We start from the raw sequence: 13,285 nt of genomic DNA, 5'->3' as shown, positions 1-13,285 counted from the left end.
TGCACTCAAGTAATTTAGGCCTCTAATTTGATGGTGTTGCACTGAAATGGGGGCACTTGAAAAAAGCAAATGCAATCATCTTTATCATTCTCTTCAGCTATCACTTACATATGGGTGAAATGCACAGATCTTAAGTGTGAACATTTTGGTGAGTTCAACACATATGCATGCATATAACCCACAGCTATTAAGATAGAAAATCTTTCCATCGTCCCTGAAAGTTTCCTTATACCTCTTGCCAGTAAACACACACGCACACACAGACACACACACACACACACCTGAAGCAAGTATGTTCTGATTTCTTTCATCAAAAATTAGTTTTGCCTGTTCCAGAACTTCATTGTATGGACATATCACATTCCCGTTTATCCATTCCCCTGTTGATGGATGTATGGGTTGTTTCTAGGTTTGGGCTATTAAAAATAAAGCTGCTATGTACATTTTTATACAAGTCTTTTACGGATATATGTTTCTGTTTCTATTGGATGGGATTGATGGGTCATAGGGCAGATTTGTTTAATGTTATAAGCAACTCCCAAACTATTTCAAAAATTTCCAAGTTGGGCCATTTTACATTACCACTAGCAATTTATGAGAGTTTCAGTTGTTCTACATCCTTAGCAACATTTAGTGTTTATCAGTGGCTTAATTGTATCCACTCAAATGGGTATATAGTGGTATCTCATTGTGATTTTACTTGGTCTTTTCTTGATGACTATTGATGCTGAGCACTTTTTCATTTTCTTGAATGACCATCTGTATATCTTCCTTTGTGAAGTGTCTATGTCTGTATTTTTCCATTTTGATTGACTTATTTGTATTTTTATTAACAAATTGTAGGAGTCAGTTATGTATTTTGGATACAAGTTCTTTGTAGGATATATGTTTTACTAGTATTTTCTCTCAGTCTTTTGACTTGCTTACTGATTTTCTTAATGACATCTTCTGAAAAGCAGAATTTTAATTTTAAGTATAATTTATTTTTTATGTTTAGATCTGTGATCATTTCAAATAATTTTTTGTGTATGGTATGAGAAAGGGGTCTAAGTTTATCTTCCTCCAGATATTCAAAATTTTCTAGTGCCCTTTACTGAAAAAATTTCCTTTTCACCTTGACTTGTTTTAGAGTCTATTGAAATTCAATTGGCAATTATGGGTTTATTTTTGGACTCTCTATTCTTTTAAGTCATCTGTTTGCCTGTCCTTATGCCAGTCTTGATTATTGTGGCTTTATAGTAAGTCTTGAAATCAGGTTGTACCAGTCCTCCAACTTTTTTCTAATCTTTTCCCAAGATTGTTTTAGCTATCGTAGGTCCTTTGTGTTTATATGTAAATTTTAGAATCAACTTCTTAGTTCTACCAAAAGCCTACTTGGATTTTAATTGGAATAGCAATAAATCTGTAGATCAATTTGAGGAAAACAAATATTCGTAACAATATTGAGTCTTCTAATCCATAAAGATGACATATCTCTCCATTAGGACCTTTTAATTTTTCTCAATGACATTTTATAGTTTTTAGGATAGAGGTCTTACATGTCTTTTATTAAATTTATTCATATTTTCTGTGTTTTGAGGCTGTTGTAAATAGTTTATTGTTTAAAATTTTCATTTACTATTGTTTGTTGCAAGTATATAGAAATGCAGTGATTTTTATATACTGACCTTGTATTATGACAAAATTTACTCATTAGTTCTAATGGGATTTCGGGGCGGGCGTATTTCTTATGTATACAATCATGTCATCCTTTTCTTGTATTGCTTAACTATTTTTTTATATTGCTTATTATACTGGTTGGGACCTCCAGAACATTGTGCATAGAAGTGGTGCGAGCAGACGTCTTTGCCTTGTTTCCAGTTTTAAAGGGAAAGCATTTACTCTTTCACCATTAAATATCATGTTAGCTGTAGGCTTTCCCATATAGTATCTTTGTTAGGCTGAGGAAGTTTTCTTCTGTAGTGCCATAAACTTAGCATTTGTTAAATATTTTTAATTGTTAATAACTTGCCTCATAATAAAATTAAGTTAACTTACAAACTTGTTTTCTGCTCTTGAGGAGTCATGAAATAGTGGATTCTAACATGTCCCACTTTAGAGAGTTTATTTTTTCCTTAGCACTTAGACCAAGTTGCTTTAAAACTACATTTGATAGTACATTTAAAATACATTGACACTGCATTTTGCAGCATTTGACATTCTTAAAATGATAGGTAAGTAATCATTATCTCTTGCTAGATATGATTTTTCAAATCAGTAGTCAAATATTCATATTGAATTGGGTTTAGGTAGAGGTATAGATGAATAATATTGTGCTTACTTTGAATACATTAGGAGGCTAATTATTTTCCCCCTGCAATCTGGTCATGTATTTTATAGCTTTCTTGTGAATCTTGTATGTCATACAAGGGATTGCAAGGAACTTTGCATATTTGACCTTCACAAAACTGTTTATTAGTGTTTTTCTGTCTTTTTATAGACTCGTCAAGCTATTTGGTATGCTTTTATATTAACATTATACTAAACACTTATTTGTTCAACTCCTATTCTTGGCCCAACACTGTAGTGTAGGCACTGGAAATATAATGAGGAACAAAGCAGATGTTCTTCCCCTCATGGAGCTTGCAATCCAGTGAGGAAGACAAAACTGAACAAAAATATACTATAAACTGCGGTATGTGTGGAATCTGGTCTAATCTGGGAATTCAAGGACGGTTCCTCTGAGGCAGTGGTATTTGAACTGAAGCCTGAAGATTGTATCTGAATTAACTAAAAGAAATGAGATGGCATATTAAGCAGCAGGTTCAAATACCCTGAGGCAGTAAGGAGCATAGCAGATATGTGTGTGTGTGTGGGGGGGAAGGGTGGAGTGGAGGGAGGTAGAGCCAGTTTAGCTAATCCTAAATAATGTAGAAGAGAAGTTAGATTGAATAGATATATGGAGACCACATTTTATAGGACCTGTTAGTATTTTATCCTAAGGGCAGTGTAAAACCACTGAAGTATTTTAAATGGGAGTGATATCATCTCATTTGCATTTGGGAAAGGTTATTCTGCCTGTTTTGCACGTAATGGATTGAAGAGAGGCCACAGACCACTCAGGAAGACCAGATTGGAAGCCACTATAGTGGTTCACACACAAGATGGTGCTAGTTTGTTTAGGGTAGTGGAGGTGGAGAAAAGTTAACAGATGGGAGGAATAGTTGAAGAAATAAATTCTGAATCCATACATCTTTTTGTACCTTTAGAAAACCTTTTACTTTACCCTATATTTGTTTTTTACAATGTTGGTTGCTCATTTCTCCTTGATAATCATTGCCTACTGTTTATCCTATTTACCGTCGGTGGCTAATGGTCCTCTCTTGCTTTGCTATTTAGATCCTATTGAGCAGTTGCTTGAGTTGCTTAGATGACTAATAATGAAATATTGATACATATAAAAGGACATATAAAACATATTTAAGGTATAAATGAAAAATTAAACATCTGTGATGTATCATCTCAAGAAGTTATACAGTTTTAGCTCTTAGAAGTAATTCTGAAGTAATTCCAAATAATGGTTCCTCTTATATATTTCACAGCTAGTGTTCAACAGTAGAAAGGAGAAGGGGGGTGGTTGATAATGACTAATAAGAATGACAAAAATAAAACACCTAATGACCCCTAAAATGAAGAGAATTATGCATAATATAAAAACAAAGAGTGCTTTATGTAATGAGCTGTGTAAATATGATATTAATGCTCTTGTTATTAGAGCTTCACATTATAAATTAGTTTCTATTATAATCAGATCAGAAAAAAGGATGGAAAGGAAGAAAAGTGAGGGGCTAGTAAAAAATGTCAGTCTCAGAAAAGAAGCAAATTATCTTGTTTGAACTCCTGAAACTGTTCTTTTTGAAGTTGGTAGAAGAAAAGAAGGAAGCTTGGTGGGTCAAAGCTATTGCTTCTTAAACTCTCCCTCTCATACTATCATATACCTGTGGCAGCATGTACAACTAGGGATTATTTACGGTATTCTTAGACTCAAATCCCTATCAGTGATTATTTGTTGGAAATAAATGTGTCAAACTAAAGTGATCTAGGGACTTCCCTGGTGGCGCCGTGGTTAAGAATCTGCCTGCCAACGCAGGGGACACGGGTTCGAGCCCTGGTCCGGGAAGATCCCACATGCCGTGGAGCAACTAAGCCTGTGCGCCACAACTACTGAGCCTGCGCTCTAGAGTCTTGAGCCACAACTACTGAGCCTGCGTGCCACAACTACTGAAGCCCGCACGCCTAGAGCCCATGCTCCACAACAAGAGAAGCCACAACAATGAGAAGCCTGCACACCGCAAGGACGAGTAGCCCCCACTCGCCGCAACTAGAGAAAGCCCACGTGCAGCAACAAAGACCCAATGTAGCCAAAAATAAATAAATTAAATAAATTTAAAAAAAAGTAATCTAGTATTTGAATTTCCCTAAATGATATTTTTTGCCATTTCTCTGATTTAAAAAATATTATGATTCAAAACTTGAAAAATAATGGACAGTCTATACTTTTAGAAGGATTTCTTTTTTTATTTTGGTGATGAGGTAGCTTTAATTAATAGCATTTTATTTTTCAACGGTTTTATAGTAAAGCTTCGTATTTAACTGTCTACATTCATGAATATTTATCACCTGTAATTTTTATTTTGAATATTTATTATTATTGTGAAAGAGAGTTTTAGTTAAATAGAATCTTGTTTGATTTCCATGCTTTTATGTAACCCTAAAAGTCAAAATGCTTCCCTGTAAAATAGGACTTTCTAGCCTTTTTATATTAAATTTAAATATTTACTTTCAAATCTCAATATGGTACTCATTCTAAGATTGTTATTCTAACTTATTTCATACACTTTTCTGGTAATGAGCAATATGCTTCCATTCTTTATTCCACCTAACCCCCTGAAGATTTTAACAGTAATATGATCTTCCTGAAAGGCAGTTCAGCATGGAGGAAAGAATAGATCTATTATTTATTATTATTTAGAAATCATTTTTTGAAATCCAAAATAATTCTTCTTAGACATTTCCTGACTAGCTGCTCTAGTGGAAAAAAGAGGGAATGAAGGAGGAGTTCATCAAAATGGTGTTAAGAATGACAATTTTTTTTTTTTTTTTTTTTTTTGCGGTACGCGGGCCTCTCACTGTTGTGGCCTCTCCCATTGCGGAGCACAGGCTCCGGACGCATAGGCTCAGCGGCCATGGCTTATGGGCCCAGCCGCTCCGTGGCATGTGGGATCCTCCCGGACTGGGGCACAAACCTGTGTCCCCTAAATCGGCAGGCAGACTCTCAACCACTGAGCCACCAGGGAAGCCCAAGAATGACAATTTTGATCTGTTTCATTCCTAGTTTCATGGCTCTGTAATAGTGGGCAAGTTATACTTACCTTCTCTAGGTACCCACTTTCTTCCTTTGGAAAATGATAATGATGGGTATCTACTTCATAGAGATTTAATATTTTTATTGAGACAAAAATGTAAAGCATATAGCATAATGCTTGGCACATAGAATATGCTCTAAGTGTTGATTATCCATTTTCATCTCAAATTTCCTGATTCAATTCTGAAATAATGTGTAAGGTAATTCTAAGTTACTTTAAGAAAATTGCTGACCCCATAAGAAATATTTTTAAAATAGTGAATGTTTGTCTATAGTAAGTCAAAATAAATGGAAATTTTTTTCTTTTCTTTTTTCTTTTTTTTTTTGCCGTACGCGGGCCTCTCACTGTTGTGGCCTCTCCCGTTGCGGAGCACAGGCTCCGGACGCGCAGGCTTAGCGGCCATGGCTCACGGACCCAGCCGCTACGCGGCATGTGGGATCTTCCCGGACCGGGGCACGAACCCGTGTCCCCTGCATCGGCAGGCGGACTCCCAACCACTGCGCCACCAGGGAAGCCCCAAATGGAAATATTTTTAACCTCCATTATATAAATGAGCTTAATTACTTTCTTCTGACTTGGGTATGAGTAGCTCAAGCACTGTATGACAAAGTTCTTTGACTCTTTTTCTATTAAGCATTCATTCATTTATTTCTAATGTCTTCTCTTCTGAGGTCATATTTGATCTTAAATATTCCAGCAAATAGATTTTAGTATAGAGGTGTTAGTTCCAATGCTTTGTTTGTACAGTTAAATACATCAGATTCAGCAATTTAGTGTGGGTGTGGCAGGGATTGGAGAGATTACAAAATAACTTCTATTAATCAAAATATATTTTAAAGAGTAAAAATAGTAGCTCTATCACTTGAGTTCATGAAGACTTAGACGATTTTTAATAATTAATAGGTTTTTTCTGCCAATGAGCATTAGATTACTGCTGACTTTTTAGTGTCATAGTACCTTGTGGTAGTTTCTCTACAGGGTTTAAAGGTGTATCTCAGGGTTTTTTTTTTTTCTGTCCTGCTCATAGGAAATAATCTTTACACATGCTATAAGGAAAATACCTCTAGAAATTCATACATGTCATTAATATGTTATAAGGATCGGTCAGTTCCACTGTGTTCTTTTGTCAATCTTGATCGGAGCTTGCCGAGTAAGTCTATAAGCCTGCATGTGCCTGGCAACTGTTACCTAGTGACAGTTTCAGCTGCAGTAGCCATTGGCTGTGCTGTTGATTGGGGCAGGAGGACCGAGTCACCTTTCTGATGGTGAGTTCTTCTGCATCAGCTCAGGATGAGGAGGAGGAGCAGGGCTTCGGTTCAGGTGGAGGCAGTGATACTGAGAGACTGTGAGGAATAAATACACCGACAGCATCTCGGTAACTGCATCACAGTAAATCGGACTTCTGAATCAAGCAGCCCAGCCTAGCAGCTGATAAGAGTGAATGTAGGTGAGAAGCATTGTTTTATTCCTGTAACAAGAACTATTTTGTGATAAGTGAAACTAGGAATGTGCAAGGAGGAATATCCTGTGGCTATTATTATAAAAGAAGAAGGACTTCCCTGAATGCCTTGGTGGTGCACAAGAAAATAACTTTAAGAAGAATGCTTTCTGTTAAGCTCCTGCATTGTTCCTGAAGGAAATGTTTCTATTTCTAACGCATGTTCTTTCTACAAAAGGTATGACAGCAAAGACTGACGAGACTCTCTGAAATGCCTGTACTTTAAAAAAGACTTTTGACAAATGTTAACCTCATATCAGAATGACCTTGGAAGCATTTTGGATGGATTCTATCCTGCCAGTCTTTCAGTATTTCAAACTCTAGGATTTAAACTCATCTTGATGCTTTAGAAGTATTTTAAAACAAGAACATCTTATAACCTATCTAATGGCCCCTGCATTAATTGAGCACTTGCTCAAAATAGAACACAGAACTAGAAGAGGCATTTTCTTAACATATGGCTGCTATATAACTGCAAATATAACAAACAAGGTAATTTTCCACTTTGAAAAGGTTTAGTTGAAGTAATGATTTAATGTGTTAATCATTTAATGAAAACAGAAAAGATATAGCAATATAGATTAGAAAGCCTACTAGAAATACCTAAGTAATAAATAATGGCAGCATTTCTAGTCAGAAGCTCAGAGCATATAGGAAAGTTTCTGTTGTCTAAATTTCATATATATTTACACATATTTGTGAGATACAGGTGTGGTTGCAAAGGTGAGAAATAACTTTGAGCTGTATATTTTATGATCATGCTCCATTATAAGGAAGGTGGTGTATCAGATAATGAAGGTTGTTTTCAGTTATTGATGCTGAAACTAATAGCAAAAATGATTTTATTTTCCTTTTGAAAAGGAAGGAGTATAAATTACGATGCTGGTGGTAGCACCAGGAACTGTAATGGACTAAAACTCTTTTCATCTGAATGCTTACAAAAAATGCATGCAGAATTAAAACTTCAGAAGTTTTTCATATTTTGTCAGTATTGACCCATTGTGTATTATCTTCTCTACTGGAAGTATGCTTTTTTTCTCTTATGAGAGTTACAGGGCAATCTGGAGTCCATTACTGCTGTTCTGCTCCTTTGTGCCCCAGTAGAGATGAGTCTTTTAGAATTAATCTTGTTGGAGAAGGGGGTTCTTAGCTTTTGAGAGAAAAGAGAGAGAAATGGATCATAAAGTTGACCCACCAGCATCAAACCCTGAACTGAGCCAAAGACACACTTTGCCACAATGAACTTTTTCTTAGCTTTCCAACCAAATCTGAGATCTTAATTATTTAAATTCTACAATATGAATCCATTTCTCCTGACAGATGAAACAGGAAGCCTGAGCCTATTTAAGGTTTTTTTCTCACTCTTTCGAGTTGATCCCTAAGAAACTACCTTTCTGAGGAGAACAAACGCCCCACAAGAGCTTTTCTTCCTTTGGCAATTGCTTTTTTTTCTTTTACAGATTTAATTTTTCATAGTGCAAGGTATTATTGAAAAGTCCATTTTCTCTAGAAGTGCCTTGTGTCTGCAAAAAGTTGTTTGAAAGCACCGGAGGAAGCTAATCGGTGACCTTTTTTTCACCTCCTTTCTAGCTTATCCCCCTTCCTCCCCCCTCCCAAAGCTGAGGTGTGTTACTGCTGCACTGAGGCTGATGAAGAGACTTGAGTACTCCCTGGGATGCTCAGCTGTGACAGAAGCGCTGCCACTGTCTACTGAAGCTGATTCTGAGACACTCATGGGCAGAGTTTAGCAGATGCTAGGCAGGGCACCTGCTTGCTGTAGCCAGAGCTGCAGGTTCTTTTAATTCCAAGCCATGAATGAATCCAGGTGGACTGAATGGAGGATCCTGAACATGAGCAGTGGCATTTTGAATGTGTCCGAACGTCACTCTTGCCCACTTGGATTTGGCCACTACAGTGCGGTGGACGTCTGCATCTTCGAGACAGTTGTTATTGTCTTGCTGACATTTCTAATCATTGCTGGGAATTTAACGGTCATCTTTGTCTTTCACTGTGCTCCACTCTTACACCATTATACGACCAGCTATTTCATTCAGACAATGGCATATGCTGATCTTTTCGTTGGAGTTACCTGCTTGGTTCCTACTCTCTCACTTCTCCACTACTCCACGGGTATCCACGAGTCACTGACTTGCCAGGTTTTTGGATATATCATCTCAGTTCTAAAAAGTGTTTCTATGGCATGTCTTGCTTGCATAAGTGTGGATCGCTATCTTGCAATTACCAAGCCTCTTTCCTACAATCAACTGGTCACCCCTTGTCGCCTGAGAATTTGCATTGTTTTAATCTGGATCTACTCTTGCCTAATTTTCTTGCCTTCCTTTTTTGGCTGGGGGAAACCCGGTTACCACGGTGACATTTTTGAATGGTGTGCCACCTCTTGGCTCACCAGTGTCTATTTTACTGGCTTTATTGTTTGTTTACTTTATGCTCCTGCTGCCTTTGTTGTCTGCTTCACTTACTTCCACATTTTCACAATTTGCCGGCAGCACACCAAAGAGATAAATGACCGGAGGGCCCGATTCCCTAGCCACGAAGTCGCTGCCTCTGGAGAGACTGGGCATAGCCCTGACCGTCGCTACGCCATGGTTTTGTTTCGGATAACCAGTGTGTTTTACATGCTCTGGCTCCCGTATATCATATACTTTCTTCTAGAAAGCTCCCGGGTCTTGGACAATCCAACACTGTCCTTCCTAACAACCTGGCTTGCTATAAGTAATAGTTTTTGTAACTGTGTAATATACAGCCTCTCCAACAGTGTTTTCCGGCTAGGCCTCCGAAGACTGTCCGAGACAATGTGCACGTCTTGTATGTGTGTGAAGGATCAGGAAGCACGAGACCCCCAACCTAGGAAACGGGCTAATTCCTGCTCCATTTGAAGAAAACCACACAGTAAATCAAATGTAGTCTGACAGTAGTTTGGGATTGTATTCTTGCTTCATCTGGAAATTTGCCACTAGAGAAATATTTACTAGAATAGTTGACTATGAGAGGAAGGGACTAAAGGTTTTTTTTTCATGGAAAAAAAACCCTGAAGAAAAGGATGTGTAGAGGGTAATCTCGTGAGATAATTGTAGTGTGTGAGTATGAATGTGCAGTAATAGGCAAAATCAAACACTGAGGATGGAAAAGTACCTCAGATCTTCCACAGGGCATGAGCAAAGCCCCTGGCGTCTGTCTCTCTCTCTGACTGGACTCTCCTCTGTCTCTGTCTCTCTCACTCTCTTTGTGTTTGTGGAAATTACTTACATAAATTGCCCTTTACAGAAAAATGCTACATATTATATATGTGGTAAAGTATAATTTTTTGCATCAAAGTGTACTTGTTTAAACTCACTTATCTACAATCCCTAAACGGTCTCTCCATGGAGGATGCATAGTAAGCATTGTATTTTATTACCTGCCACACAACCATTTTGCTTGTGTTTTTATAATATCCGTAGCACAAAATTTCTGCTATGAACAAAAAGAAACAGTATTTTTGTTTCTTCTGGGTAAAATTATGCTCCCTCCTCCTTCCTAACAGCTTTTTTTTTTTCTCTCCATTTTTCTTGATCTGCATCCTTTGGCACCTTAATCCAGAAGTGTCTTAGCTAATGAAAGAATCTACTATATAAAAGTCATAATGTTGAATGATTTATTCCTTCCAAAAAAGCATTCTATAGGTTGTTTGAGATATTGTGTTAAGTATTTTTAATGGCTTTGGGAAACGTTTTTATTTGTTTTCTTTTGAATTAGTTCATGTGCCCAAAGTGGTGTCTTTTTGTTTTTTGCAGGGGCTATAGTTAAGCTTTGTTTTTCTTTAAGCTAATTCACAGATAATTCTAATGCAGATGCAGAGTACTCACTCAAAAGTGAGGTATTGCTCTTAAAGCTACTTGTGTCCTTTTTTTTTTCTAAAGAGTAAAATATTAACCTTTTTGTGTTAGATTTACAAAGCTTATTGTTGTGTCTGCTAATTATTTGTATGGTAAAGCATTTGCACATACTATATTTTTTACAACAAAGAAAATGTAAATTACATTATGTGATCTGTGCCTAATGTCTTCTTAGCACACTATATAGATCAGTGTTGCTTAAGTCATCAACATTGGACAAAAATATACAAAAACTTCTTTTAAGAGAAAAATACTTTTGTGTAGTTGTTATTTAGATATTTCTATTAGACCAAGCTGCATTCTTAGTGATGCTGAGAATAAAATATACTTAATTATCAAATACAGGTAAGAACTGTCAGTATTTTCTTTTGTAATGATCTGTTTTCATATTCAGAGATTAAATTAACTTATTTTTTAGTGTACTACATGGAATTGTGTAGTAAATTGTCAGGGGTTTAGATGTAGCAAAACAGCATTTGGGAAATTAGTAGTGAAGCAGGTGTAAGTGCTAAAACATCTAAATCTTACTTTTTTTACCATAAGTTTCCTGCCTGACAGATATTTTAAAATTTATATCAAACTACTGAGTATTTTTCTTCTCAGCATTTTTTATTTCTTTATTTTATGAAATGCATTTAGTGAAATGTGCCTATGACTCTTCAAATTGGAAGCCAAACATGTTTGCACACTGGTGGTTTGACTTCAGAGGTCTTTTAGTAAAAGAAATGTCATCATTTTATTGAGGTTGTTCTGAGCCCATGTATATTTTTAAACATGTAAGGAAGGTTTAAAATAAAGAATAAAACAGTATTCTACGTATTCAAAATCAGACTTTGCTTCAGTTTAATAAAACACTTAGAATAAGAGTTTACTGTTGGGGAATCAAAATTTGTTTCACATTTTTGTGGTTTGGGTTGTTTACATTAATTCTCATCCCGTTTGCCATTGACATCTTGGATAAGTTGAAATGTGCCTTTTGAGTTCAGACCCGTTTAAGGAAAACAAACTTCAAGGAAACATAATGCTGCTGACTTTTCAGGTGGCATAAATAGAACTTTGAACATTATATGTATTATTTGGGAATCAGATTTTGATCCTGTAGTTTGGTGTGTAAGTATAGTTAGAAAACCTGAGGCTGTGTTTATTGCATTTTCCTCTTCTGGCTTTTCCTCATGGTAGTTAATAACAATAATTATATGCCAGGCACTGTGTGAAGTTTTACATATATGAAAACATTTAATCCTCACTACAACCCATGGAGATAGGTACTGTTTTTATCCCCATCCTAAAGATGGGGAAACCAAAGAACAGTGATTTATCCAAAGTCAGTCACTCAATTAATCAGTGGTTGAGGTTCATTCACACTCAATTAACCATTATGCTGTGCTGCCTTTTCCCCCCAAAGCCTCCAGACCTTTGTACCTCTGTCTATACCTTTTCCCTACAGAACTTGTTTGAGTTTTCTTTTTTTCTCACGTAAATCTTTCACTTCAGGTCTCTCCTTGTGATATCTTTTTCCTTGATCTTAAAAATCTCTTTTATTAAAGTAGCAATCTGGTAAGCCCCCACTTACCAGTTAAGTCTTCAATCAAACTGAAACCCTGGGGCATGACATTCCCTTGACATTACTTTTGTTCATTTTTGTTAAGTTTTCATTGAATATCTTTTTCAAGTCTCTATAAATTTCTTATTGAAAAAAATGTTTTTTGAAGGAGAAGAGTGGAGAAGGAAATCTCTGTTTTAGGCTGAAAGGAGAGCCTCTAGAAGGCAAGTTCTCAGTTTAGATTCTTCATTTATTTTAATGTTTCATGTGCAACTCTAGGGCAAGCCACTTAACTTGCTTTTGACATATTTTAATATGTGTTTATATAATAATACTTATTTTGAAATTATTCTGTCTTTTAGATGAATATGTTTTAAGAATAGAAAGCATAACCATTATTCTTATTCTATTGTATTCTATGGTAATTATCCAATTTGGTTATAAATGACAACCAAACAATGATGATGTAGTCTATTACTAAAGATTCTGTTATCTGTGGCATTGTTTCTAAAGTTATATAGTGTTGGAAGGCTTTATAACCTACTAATTTGTGAAACCTGCACTGAAATCCTGGCCCTCAGAAGCTGTTTAGCCCTAGGAAAAATACTGAATGTTCCACGTCTCCAGTTTTCTCATCAGGAAGATCCAGAGACTTGTACCTTCCTACTAGGCTGGATTTGAGGACTAAATGAGATAAAGTAATCTCTGTGTTCAGCATGGCTCCTGACACATAGAAAGTGACACATAGAAAGTATTTGGAATGTGGTAGCTCCTGTTTTATCATCTTTGTGGATGCCAGATTTATTGCCATCACAACTTAAAGATCACTAATTGCAATTTAAGAAAATTGTATTTTATAACAATTAGAGTTTTCTAAAACGGCGTTTTTTCCCAAACCTGTCTAAACTCAGATTTTGACCTAAACTCAGATATTTTTAAATGT

General features: G+C 36.2%; 2 protein-coding genes across 9 annotated transcripts in view; both read left to right on the top strand.

The window, feature by feature from the left end:
* RABGAP1L (RAB GTPase activating protein 1 like) overlaps positions 1–13,285 on the top strand; it is a 797,484-nt gene that overhangs the window by 339,766 nt on the left and 444,433 nt on the right. The window lies entirely within an intron of this gene.
* GPR52 (G protein-coupled receptor 52) lies at positions 5,689–12,912 on the top strand. Its single transcript, XM_079927113.1, has one exon. The coding sequence runs from the start codon at positions 8,715–8,717 to the stop codon at positions 9,798–9,800; it is 1,086 nt and encodes a 361-aa protein (XP_079783239.1). The 5' UTR covers positions 5,689–8,714; the 3' UTR covers positions 9,801–12,912.

This window comes from Stenella coeruleoalba (assembly GCF_951394435.1).
Source record: "Stenella coeruleoalba genome assembly, chromosome: 1".
Lineage (NCBI taxonomy): Eukaryota > Metazoa > Chordata > Mammalia > Artiodactyla > Delphinidae > Stenella > Stenella coeruleoalba.
The sequence above is the reverse complement of the archived record's forward strand: the minus strand, read 5'-3'. Positions and strand labels throughout refer to the sequence as shown.

What these genes read in the sequence shown, in the direction of transcription:
- GPR52 (XM_079927113.1), top strand. Translation starts at nt 8,715, where the DNA reads ATGAATGAATCCAGGTGGACTGAATGGAGGATCCTGAACATGAGCAGT.